The sequence below is a fragment of the Pelmatolapia mariae genome, linkage group LG20 (assembly GCF_036321145.2).
Source record: "Pelmatolapia mariae isolate MD_Pm_ZW linkage group LG20, Pm_UMD_F_2, whole genome shotgun sequence".
NCBI classification, from domain to species: Eukaryota; Metazoa; Chordata; class Actinopteri; order Cichliformes; family Cichlidae; genus Pelmatolapia; species Pelmatolapia mariae.
In genome coordinates, this window is record NC_086244.1 from 31,269,330 (window position 1) to 31,280,718 (window position 11,389).

The following is an 11,389-nucleotide window of genomic DNA, read 5'->3' on the forward strand; positions in this document are numbered from 1 at the left end:
TCGCGATTATTTACGCCTTTGTAGACTACATTGTTTATTTGTCATATCGGCGTATTTGAGGTATTCCAGACGTCCAGACGAGCACTCGGAAACTCAAAAATAGCCTTTCCAATTCAGTTATTTTTACACAGCCACACAGCAGCAGATTTGGATAAAGGTGGAGGTTTATTTCGCCATCACAGAGGACATCACACCCGCCGTTTGTTGGTATCGGTGTCCGTGGACCTGTTGACGGGATGAGCAGGTGAAATGTCTGGTGTTTTCATTCATGCGTGATGTCAGGCGCACTTCTGTGACACTGATGTATTTAAATGGCCTGAACGCTTTTATCCCCGTGATCAGTCGGTCGGTCAACCCCAGATGAGAGATTCAATCTCTCTCTCTCTCCCTCTCTCTCTATCTATGTCTCTCCACGCCACCCGTGACAGTTCTGCTGCGCGCAAGCCTTACACTGGCACTCTGTGCGGACACGTGCACGCCCCTCTCGCTCCCTCTCTCCCTCTCTGGGTGATGCGGAGATTCCTGCGCTCACGTTGTCACCAACAAGACTCCAAACTGAGAGGATTGCTTTGTGTATGTGGGGAGGAAAAAATGCAAATTGACATTTTTAACGACGAATGGAAATATTTTTTCGTTTTGTGTCTGTTCTGAGGCGCTTCTTCGTTGAGGCAGGTGCCAAGGAGTGTTTTTATTAAGGGAGGTAATATGGATAAACAAGCCAAGAAAAGCAGCTGAGGATATTTTTGAGCTTTGGGTAAATCGGTTAGGCAGCCGTTAGAATGCTGGTTGGTTTATTTTGCAGTCACATCGAAGAGGCAACAGGCATGGTTTCACTGTAGCGGGTAAAAAAAAAAAGTAAAACAATCAAAGAAATTGCCCTGCATACACCTGAATCTGCGCTTTTTACGCGTCCTATTTAACTGAAGAACGGATTTTCTTTCGGAAAGAGATGGCTCACCTAATCCGACACAAGCTCACCAACAAACTGACCAATGCGGCCCACACGGTGTCCAACAAATCTCAGGCCAAGGTCAGCGGGGTGTTCGCCAGACTGGGCTTCCAGGCCGCCACGGACGAGGAGGGTTTGGGTTTCGCGGAGTGCGACGACTTGGATTATGACTACAGGCAAGGGATGCAGATGGATGTCCTTCAAGGAGAAGAGGAAGGGGGGCAGATGGAGGGAGATGGGGAGCTGGAGGGAGACAGCCACTACCAGAGAGACGGCACCGGCCCGAGGCCCTCGTCCCTGAAGACAGCAGGCTCTCTGGAAGAAGACAAGCCAAAAATCACGTCATGGGAAGCTGGCTGGAACGTCACCAACGCCATTCAGGTACGCCGTGATTACTGGCATCCTGCACGCGTGAGTGCAAAAATACCATGTGCTGCACGGCCATATTAGGCCTGCAACCGCACATAAAGTCACCTTGAAGACTTCATATTTTCACATTTAATATTTAAGCTGGAAAAATAGGATGATGCTCAGGGGATGCAAATAATTCCCCACAAGCCAAAATTAGAATTAGTCACCTTTAATTTTGTGCGATTAAACTATAAAAGGTTTCAAATGTAAAGGGCCCGTTAAGCTACATTTTATCAGTTAGATCCAAGCTTCGGCTTCACCTCGAATTCGTGGTTTGTGCGTAAATCCGTTGCAGTGAGTGGGTCTTAAAATGTATTTATTCAAATCTTTTTATCAGTGGAGCTGCAGGCGGGATCTGCTTGACTTTGATAGCCTGGAGGCTGAATAGCACCCACGTGCTTATCAGAGCCTCCATCAAATTAAAAAGCTGAATCAAATGAATTTGAAAATTCGTTTTGGAATTTTCCTTAAACGCTTTAATTCGATCTATTATTTAGTACAGATCAGGTATCGGACATATTATTGCAGTCTAATTTAAAATAATCTGTGGTGACAATTTTTCCTGTTGCGTTATTTTTAAATATAAATTTCGGCTGTTATTATGTAAGACGAGCTGGTCCTTGCATGCCTGGGTTAGCTCGGCCTGTCACTGCGATGTGGGTCTCGTCCATTACCACTTAACTGCGCTTCTCTTTCCGCAGGGCATGTTTGTCCTCGGCCTGCCGTACGCCATCCTCCACGGCGGCTACCTCGGCCTCTTCCTCATCATCTTCGCGGCTGTGGTGTGCTGCTACACCGGCAAAATCCTCATCGCGTGTCTGTACGAAGAGAACGAGGACGGCATTAAAGTGCGCGTGAGGGACTCCTACGTGGACATCGCGAACGCCTGCTGCGCGCCGCGCTTCCCGGCCCTGGGCGGCCACGTCGTGAACGTGGCTCAGATCATCGAGCTGGTCATGACGTGCATTCTTTACGTGGTGGTCAGCGGAAACTTGATGTACAACAGCTTCCCGGGGTTTCCGGTTTCCCAGAAAGCCTGGTCTGTGGTGGCCACGGCCGCGCTCCTGCCGTGCGCGTTCCTGAAGAACCTCAAGGCCGTGTCCAAGTTCAGCTTGCTCTGCACGCTGGCCCACTTCGTCATCAACATCCTGGTGATTGCCTACTGCCTCTCCAGGGCTCGAGAGTGGGCCTGGGAGAAGGTCAAGTTTTACATCGATGTGAAGAAATTCCCCATTTCCATCGGCATCATCGTGTTCAGCTACACCTCCCAGATCTTCCTCCCGTCGCTGGAGGGAAACATGCAGAAGCCCAGTGAGTTCCACTGCATGATGGACTGGACTCACATTGCGGCCTGCGTCCTCAAGGGCCTCTTTGCCCTGGTGGCCTACTTGACATGGGCAGATGCCACCAAAGAGGTCATCACGGATAACCTGCCTTCAACGATCCGGGCTGTGGTGAATCTCTTCCTCGTCTCCAAGGCGTTGCTTTCTTACCCTCTGCCGTTCTTCGCCGCAGTTGAAGTTCTAGAGAAATCTTTGTTCCAGGATGGCGGGAGAGCCCTCTTTCCAGACTGCTACAGCCCCGGAGGGCAGTTGAAATCATGGGGCCTGGGCCTCAGAGTCGCCCTGGTGGTCTTTACCTTGCTTATGGCTGTCTTTGTCCCCCATTTCGCCCTTCTTATGGGCTTAACTGGGAGCCTCACCGGTGCTGGCCTGTGCTTCCTCTTGCCAAGCCTCTTCCACCTAAAGCTCCAATGGAGAAACCTCCTGTGGCACCACGTCTTCTTCGACGTTTCCATTTTCATCATTGGGGGCATATGTGCCATATCTGGCTTCATCCATTCCATTGAAGGTCTCATAGAGGCGTTCAGGTACAACATCCACGACTGAGAACTTCAGAGAGGGCCAGTGAAGGGCAGTTGTCCTAAAATGACGCACTCCTGACGAAAACACCGCACTGAGGACTTGGCATAATCTCTCGAGGAGGATTATTTGTGTGAAATGTACATCTTTTTTTATTTTATTATTTTTGCCTTCGTGATAATGTGCAATAATAAACTCTACAGTCATAGTGTAAAGTAGTCTACTCATTCCAGAAAACGTGTTTCTTTAACTGGACAGAGGAACACAACCTCCTGCATGATAGGGGGTGAATGAATATGCAGGCATTTTAAAAAGCCTGTCAAGTGTCAGTCTTCATGCAAAGATCCAGTTAAAAAGCCAAGCACGGGTCTAACTGTGTGCGTGTAGTGTTTATATCTGGGGAATGAAATATGTGGAAAAACAATGGAGTGATTATGTTCTTACTGGTTTGTTGAACTGCTAGGTATCAGTATCCCCCCACTTCAGAGAAAATACAAGACTAAAGCACCCATCCGATCAGATGGTGCACCATAAACCATGAATAACTTGTGTGTAGTGGTTTGAACAGAATGATTTTTTTTCCAGTCGGTTTTTGGTTTTGTGTTTGTTTTTTTGTTTGTTTCTTTTCATTTTTATGCCTATAGTAGTCCTTGCTGTTTGTTTTCTTGGTGTTTCAAGTGTCATTCTGGATGACGTGAATTCAAGTGCAAGCAAGTGGGTCCTAACTGTGTTATATATGGAGAACAAAAAAAAAATGTCTGATAATATTCTGTTCCTATTGAACTTGTCAGTTGTGAATTAATGGAACTAATCATGGTGTGTGAGACAAAAGAGTATTTGTTGAATCAAGAGATAAATAAATGAGATATTTTATGGCTGGTGATTTCAATCTTTTCTTACCTTTTCTCTTCTTTATTTAGATTAGCCTCTGCTAAACTTCCCCATTAAGAATAAGTTGTTGCCACTTCTCCTTTTCACAATGTGAAGTGGAGGCACTGAAAGTGGGGTGGAGGTACATTTCTACATTTTCCAGTATAATCAGTTCATGACAGACAGCATAAACCTATAAAACTGCAAGTAGCAAACAGTGGGAAAACATGGCACATTTGCTATTAATCCTAATGTAGAAGTGATCAATCTGAGCACGATTGTTGTTCAACTAAAAAGTTAAATAATCTAAAAGTCAACAGATAAATTTCACTTCCTTTTATAAGCATGCAGCTATGATTTGCATTTATTCTGAGAATGAGGATGTTGGTACAGTGACTTTTTTTGTTTTAAAGAATACTTTTAATCTACCTCTAAAAATTACTGGTTATGGCTGCTGTGCTTCCAGTGAAGATGGAGGGGAAATTTTCTTTCTGCTCATCAATCCTATTTGGCTTAATCTAAATTGGTTTTCTTAGAAGCGGTACCACCCATGTGTTGAATGCAGACAGAGCAGAATCAAACAACTGCTTCCTCTTTGTCACACCGACATAAACAGAGTGCAGGAGGGGACGAGGTATTGTTAGATGTCTGTGAGTTTCACTTCTCAGTGACACAGGAAATTAAAGGAGAGAAACAGCACAGAGAGGCTGAGGCGACTTGTTTGCACATGCAGAGCAACTCTGAAGAGCTGAATTTGGCAAGTTCATCCCGCATTTCAGGTATGATATCTGTGTGATCTATCTCAACAGGTTTGCTGTGCACGTTTGAGTTAAGAGTTTACTTTCCCACACCAAAATGTAAATGTCTTTGACAGCAGGACTGTTTGTTTGCACCACAAACAGCAGAGGAAAATGCTTCTATCTGTGACAGTAGTGCTCGGCCTCCTCTCCTGCGTTTGTGGAGAAAATCCTGCAGTGCAAGTTGTCCTGACCAACAAGGGGCTTCAGTACGGTAAGGACATGTGGGGATCAGCGCTTGCTTTCACTTAGCTGTTAAGGTTGTGTAAACACAAGTCTTTTAATAAATGATCAGTTTTATTCACAACAACTGAAATTTTATGCAAGTGCTGTTTGTCCCAGGGAAGCATGCAGCTGCAGACTGGATTCAGGAAAGGTTGAGTAAAATCACTTTCCCTGACATCACCGGGAGTGTTCACATCGTATTAGGGGACATTCACTACACTCTAACAGGGTAGGATTGCATTCCATGTTCTACAAGTACAAAATCTAAGAATCTAAAATATCCTCTGTAGAAGGAATCAGCATTTGTTATGAAAATTTCAGGACATGCATGTTAGCCAGCAGGAGTCTTTATTTCACTCACATGACTGATATTCCTCAGCTTTGTGACCTCATGTTTGTCTCTGCTCTTCCTTTGCGTTCTAGCATCACCATAGTAAAATGTGACTTACCAGAGCCTTCTGTCGAGTTCCTTCAGAATCCCCCAGGATTCAAGACAACCATCTCAGAACTCTCTATTGCAATAACAGGCGGTTGGAGAACACATTTTGGCTCAATGTGAGTTTTCTACGTGTAAAATACAAGCTTTTGTAAAGTAGGATTATAGGGAGTAATTTCTTAACATGTTCCATTTGGGTACAAAACAATCATCATCCAAAAAACAAAAAAACAAAACACGTGAGACAATCTGATCATCCCTTTTAACACATAATTTTTTTTTAAAAAACCACTCACTATATTGTGATTTAAATCTGTAATGTACAGAAGCAGACATGAAGTATAAATGAGGAAGTGATAGTGATAGTGATAGTAAGTGTTTGAAGCTATAGTGTGTTTTTAAAGATAGTCTGGCGAGGTGAGGTGAGGGAATTTTGGTGACTTCGCGTTTAGGTTTCCGCTCGCCTTTTCTAACACAGCTGGCATCTGAGTTATGTTAAACCTGAAAGCTTATCACCTGTATTTTAGGCTGTTTACAAAACCTGTGATCCTTTCTGTTTTATCATCTAACAACAGAGGGTTAGAGCAACTTACAGCGCTAAATCCAAATATTAATTACAGCTTTAATCTACTGATGCTTTTCCAGAGTTAGTTTCCATGTAACATATTTGAATGTTCTCTAAGCAGAGAAATAAGGAGGGAACATTTCACGTCTGTATTAAACACGAGACCTATTTTATAAACTCTATCAGATGCCTGTTGTAAGATAGCTATCCACCACATATGCACAAGTGACAGATGTTTCAGTGCCTTTGAAAGCAGATGTTGTGTGAATAAATGTTCACCAGCACCAACAATGCACTGTGTTTGTATTTTGTATATCCAGACACGACGGCGGGACGTTTGATATGGCTATATTTAACGTAGATGTGACCTCTGTGGTGCAGCTGGGGAAAGAAGCTGACGGGCATCCGTCTGTCAGCAGCGTCAGCTGTGACTCTCAGGTTGGAGATGTGGACATAGAATTTCATGGTGGAGCAAGGTACAGTAGAGCAGAAAGAGGGAGACACGGGGAGGTGGTGGGGATTTCATGTATGATGTAAACCTTGGCTTTCTATTTGTGAATAGTTTCATCTTCCAACCGTTTGTGAAACACTTCAAGGGACGAATCAGAGATGAAATACAGAAAAGAGTGAGTGCTCCCCTACAGCTTCATCGCATGTGTTAGTGGATGCTTGAGCTTTTCTGTATGATCGTCACATAATGTTCACTGAAATGTGCTGTTAAAACACCAGGACTTTGCTGTGTTTTCTCCCTAGCTGTGCCCCGGTGTGGAAGGAAACATTCAAAGCTTTGAGAACCATCTACATGTCATGAACGGTACTGCAGCTCCTAATTACAAAGAGGAAAACCATGGGCCACAAATTAGTGAACAGAATAATGAAATAACAGCATTTCAAATGTATAAAGAAATAACACTTTTTTTCTCACTCTGCTCAGTTTCAGTTGATGTGAATGAAGTTCTCACTCTTGCCCTTCCTCTCACTAACATCCCTATCATCGGTGCTTCAAGTATGAATGTGGGTCTTAAGGTAAGGATACACATATACAAGTTTCTATGTCCCGGGCTTCTGATAACAGTTCATCTACATGCCAACATATGCAACTATATTTTATAATGACAGCTTATGAAAAAACATTGAGAAAGGAATAAGAATTTCAAAATAATGATATTTAGTTTTATTTGATCAATTTATTTAATTAAAGGGGGAGTTTTATGATGTCAAAGCTCCGGTCGAGCCTCCCTTTAAGGCCCAGCCTTTCACCATGCCGGACGAGCCGAGCTACATGCTGTCAGTGGGCATGTCTGATTTCACTCTGAACTCTGCCTCCTATGCATACTTCTCGGCTAAATTGCTTCAGCTCCTCATCACTGACAGCATGGTAAGTGAACACGCATACTAAAAATAAAAGTTAAAAAGCAGTTAAAAGCAAAACACTTCAAGTTTGAGGTGAAGTGTGTGGTTAAGAGACGTTATTTTATCCTCTCAGATTCCTTCGATATCTCCAGTGCACTTGAATACCACCTCATTGGGAAAATTCATTCCTAAGGTAAGTCTGTTTGTGGCACTGAAAAGTAATCCCAGAAGCACTACATGATTATGTTCACCCTGCAAAACAACAATACTTCAAACATGATTGCATTCTCTCAGATTTATTTTTCAATTAGTTTTCACGTTTAATGTTTTCAAAGCACCCTGACCAAGGTTGATATAGTTAACTAAAACTAAATGAAAAATTAAAGCTAGAAAAAAGATTTTACTAGGCTAACATAGAAAAAAACTTTTAAAACATCTAAACTAATTTTGTAAAATTTCTAACCCCAACTAAAATAAAAATGTATAGAGTTAATTTTGTAAAATGTTTATTACAGTGTCTGATGAGGATTGGTTGACATGTCTAAAAGACTGAGTCAGCTGCTTTCAATGTAGGATTGAAGGCAGGAGCCTATCTCGGCTGTTGGATGTTCTTGTTAGAGAATTGTGGATCAATATGGTTGTCATTGTGCAATATGATTAGATCTTTAACAAGTGTAGAAAACTCTGTTTTCGACACCTACACTCAGAATTGATCACATCACATGCTCGCAGACACACACACACATTCACACACACGACGCATGTTCACATGTGAGTGTTTTATCTATCGCATGATTAATGAGAAGTTAATAAAAAGGCTGCGAAGGAAGGCGGGAGTTGGAGTTGGGCTAAGATCAGATGAAAAGCTTCTCCAGGCGGGGAGTCAGCGGGGTTTAAGTGTTAAACCCAACAGTTCTGTTGGGTGACTGTGGGGACAGTTCACTGTTCTCTGTTCACTGGATATTTCCTCTTTTTCAGACCATTTTTTCACATCATTCACGTAAACCCTCGACATGGTTATGCTGGAAAATCCCAGCAGATCAGCAGTTTGTGAAATCCTCAGACCGATCCGTCTGACACCAACGATCACGTTACATTTGTCATTCATTGAGAAGCTTGTATGTAAAGATGTTTTAGCAGATATGTTAAAATATCTTTGCATACAAGATGACAAGCGTGATAAAAACCAACCAGCTTGAAAAACAAACATACACTATGCCTATAACTAGTCACAAAAATTATTTAAAAAATCAAGACAGCTAAGTTTTGCTATCGTGGAAGTGAAAGTATTTTACAAATGGGCTAATAGAGGAAGTATGTCTTCCATGTGTGTCTCAAGTACTTAGGTGAACATCCCTTTCTAGTATGACCTCCGGGAGAAGTCGATGAAACACTCTGTGGCCTCTTGTGTGATTTTGTCTTTGTACGTATTAAAAAAAAAACTTTAATTCAGTTCATATGATTAGCTTTGTGTCTTTATCTTCATCTAGGACTCATTTGGTTTCATCAGGACTCTGTTACCTCACTTACTTAGCAATAGTTTGCTTGATTTATACTACTTTCTCTTTAAGTTCGATACAGTCAAAAATAAAGTGTTTACACTTGTAACTTGTTCACTTTCCAGCTTGCCGAGATGTATCCAGATATGCTGATGAGTGTTCTGGTTTATGCCCAAGAGGCTCCAAAGTTTTCCATCCAGCCTGATGCCGTTAACGTCAGCATCAAGGCTGTTGCGAAGGCCTCCGTCATCCTACCCAATGGTACCCAGATCCCGGTGTTCGCCATCAATGTTGTGAGTACTTTTGTTTGTTGGACCTTCACTGTACTCACTATATTATCTTTGGGGTTGATATCAAAGTTTGAACTAACTTAAACTGCAGCATGCATTCTTTACGATTTCTGACATTTTCTTAACAGCACTGATCGACTACAAAATATGACAGATTAATGGTAACAGAAATTACTATTTGCTGCTGCTGAAATTTAATCTTCTTTTTTTTTTGGTTCCAGGACTCCAAATTCAGTAGTGAGTTGTGGATTGAGGACGGAAAACTGAAAGGCTCTGTGAAGATGGATAAGTAAGCATAAGCAAGTGTTAAACTGCAAAACTGAACTCAACTTATTAAACTTCATTCTAAAAATAATGACACTGTTTTCTTCCAGTGTGACGCTGACCCTTGCGTCGAGTGAAGTGGGGACTTTCAAGGTAAATGTCCCCAAAATTAAATAAACAAGTAAAAACAGCAGATTTTCTGTTGGTCACAGGTCAACAACGTGTTTTTCTCTTTGCAGACTGACTCTCTTGAATCCATGATGTGGAAAGGGAGGACGTTTTTACTGTTTAAAGTGAACCGTGAGTCTTAGATACTTCATTTTTGCCCAATTCCCACTTTGTGCTACTTCCACTTCTTCATGACATTTATCTAAAAAACAATGTGTATCATGTCAAGCATTTTCCGTAAACTAGAGCGACGCAGGGCAGATACAAAGTACTTCCCCTTCTCTTCAATCTAACAAAGGGGAGGCTCGCTGTATGGAAACAGTGTCGCTCCTTTCCTGACTTGTTTTTTTCTGTGACAGAGAAACTGGGAGAAGGATTTCTTGTCCTCAGGACAAAACACACACAGCTGGTCAACTCAGTTCTGAAGAAGGAGAAGGTCGGTATTTTTAGGAGAACACACATTAGGACCGACGCTTTGGTCTTTGAATGAATCTGTAACTCAGAGCAGAATTCATCTTTGGGCTGACCACTGTCTTTGTCCCAAACAGGGATTCATATTAATCTCTTCAGACGTGCAGGTGTCGCTAATGTAGAGACGCTTCAACTGACAAACACCAAACATGGCTGCTCCTCGTCATAGCTCCTCATCAAACCTCCGACCACCAATCAAAATGAATGTTTCTGGATCTGTAGTAACAGCCCTAATGCTGTCTCCTCAAGTCTGGATTAAAAATCATAAAGGCGCCTTGCTTTGAAGAACATAATCAAAAAAAACTTTGACTTGAAATTTGCACATCTTATTTGCAACTTTTGAAACGCTTCCTAGGTGGAGCTGTGCTGCCTGACTTCTTTTCTTTTAGTGACAACATCTATTTTTAAAAATTCTTTTAGATTCTTTGATGAAAATAATGATGTGAAGACGAGTGAATAAAGGATTAAAAACAACTTCTGTCATAACTTTAGAGGACTTTATAGACACGTACACTCACCGGTCACTTTATTAGGCACACCCTCATGGGCCCTCTTTTACTTTCAGAACTGCCTCTTAATCCTTCATCGAGGTGCTGGAAACTTTCCTCAGATGTTTTGGTCCATGTTGACATGGTAGCATCACAAAGCTGCTGCAGATTTGTTCGCTGTGCCAATTTCCTGTAAAAAAAAAAAAAAAAAATAGACTTGTGGTTACTGGACTGAGGTCTGGTGTCTGTGGAGTTCATCTGAGTACAGTGAACTAATTTTCATGTTCAAGAAACCAACTGAGATGATTTTGTGGCATGGTGCACTATCAGAAGAGGCACACTGACAGGAGATGCACCCAGTGTGCTCGTCTGCTGCTGTAGCTTTCCGTTTTAAGGTTCAGTGCGTTGTGTGTCATAGTTATTGTAGTTTTGTATTTTCTAATTAGTTTTTTATTTTTATTTCATTTTGTTTATTTTGTTTTTAGTTCAGTTTAGCTTCAGTTTGTCTCCAGGGAGGATTTTCTTGTTTCACCTTAGTTTTTATTGTTTGAAAATGTTCAGCGTTAGTTTGGGTCTTTTTAATTATTATAGCACAAAGGGCATATGTCAGAGGCAAGCTCTAGGAAAACTAGTACAGATATTACAATGAAAACACAGAATTTTTTTAAAGCAGTTAACTCATTGATGTTTGTAGATACCCAAAAGTGTCCTCATTAGTCCAGCTCTAATAACATTTGTACT

General features: G+C 41.9%; 2 protein-coding genes across 4 annotated transcripts; both read left to right on the forward strand.

The window, feature by feature from the left end:
- Window positions 1-403: 403 nt before the first annotated feature.
- Window positions 404-4,098, forward strand: LOC134619058 (vesicular inhibitory amino acid transporter-like). Its single transcript, XM_063464780.1, has 2 exons — window positions 404-1,330; window positions 2,062-4,098. Exons 1-2 carry the CDS (start codon window positions 950-952, stop codon window positions 3,247-3,249), a joined length of 1,569 nt encoding a protein of 522 aa, XP_063320850.1. The 5' UTR covers window positions 404-949; the 3' UTR covers window positions 3,250-4,098.
- Window positions 4,099-4,769: 671 nt separating this feature from the next.
- On the forward strand, window positions 4,770-10,621 carry bpifcl (BPI fold containing family C, like). 3 transcript variants are annotated; one of them, XM_063464296.1, is made up of 16 exons: window positions 4,770-4,871; window positions 4,967-5,103; window positions 5,232-5,343; window positions 5,538-5,669; window positions 6,436-6,591; window positions 6,678-6,741; window positions 6,869-6,929; window positions 7,050-7,141; window positions 7,317-7,493; window positions 7,602-7,661; window positions 9,093-9,260; window positions 9,479-9,546; window positions 9,632-9,674; window positions 9,761-9,821; window positions 10,049-10,125; window positions 10,238-10,621. In XM_063464296.1, the coding sequence occupies exons 2-16, from the start codon at window positions 5,004-5,006 to the stop codon at window positions 10,280-10,282; spliced, it is 1,416 nt and encodes a 471-aa protein (XP_063320366.1). In that variant the 5' UTR covers window positions 4,770-4,871; window positions 4,967-5,003; the 3' UTR covers window positions 10,283-10,621. The 3 variants fall into 3 exon arrangements, with proteins under 3 accessions (XP_063320366.1, XP_063320365.1, XP_063320367.1); XM_063464295.1 differs by having other exon boundaries at window positions 4,794-4,871; window positions 4,970-5,103; XM_063464297.1 differs by having other exon boundaries at window positions 4,801-4,871; window positions 4,995-5,103.
- The last annotated feature ends 768 nt before the right edge of the window (window positions 10,622-11,389 follow it).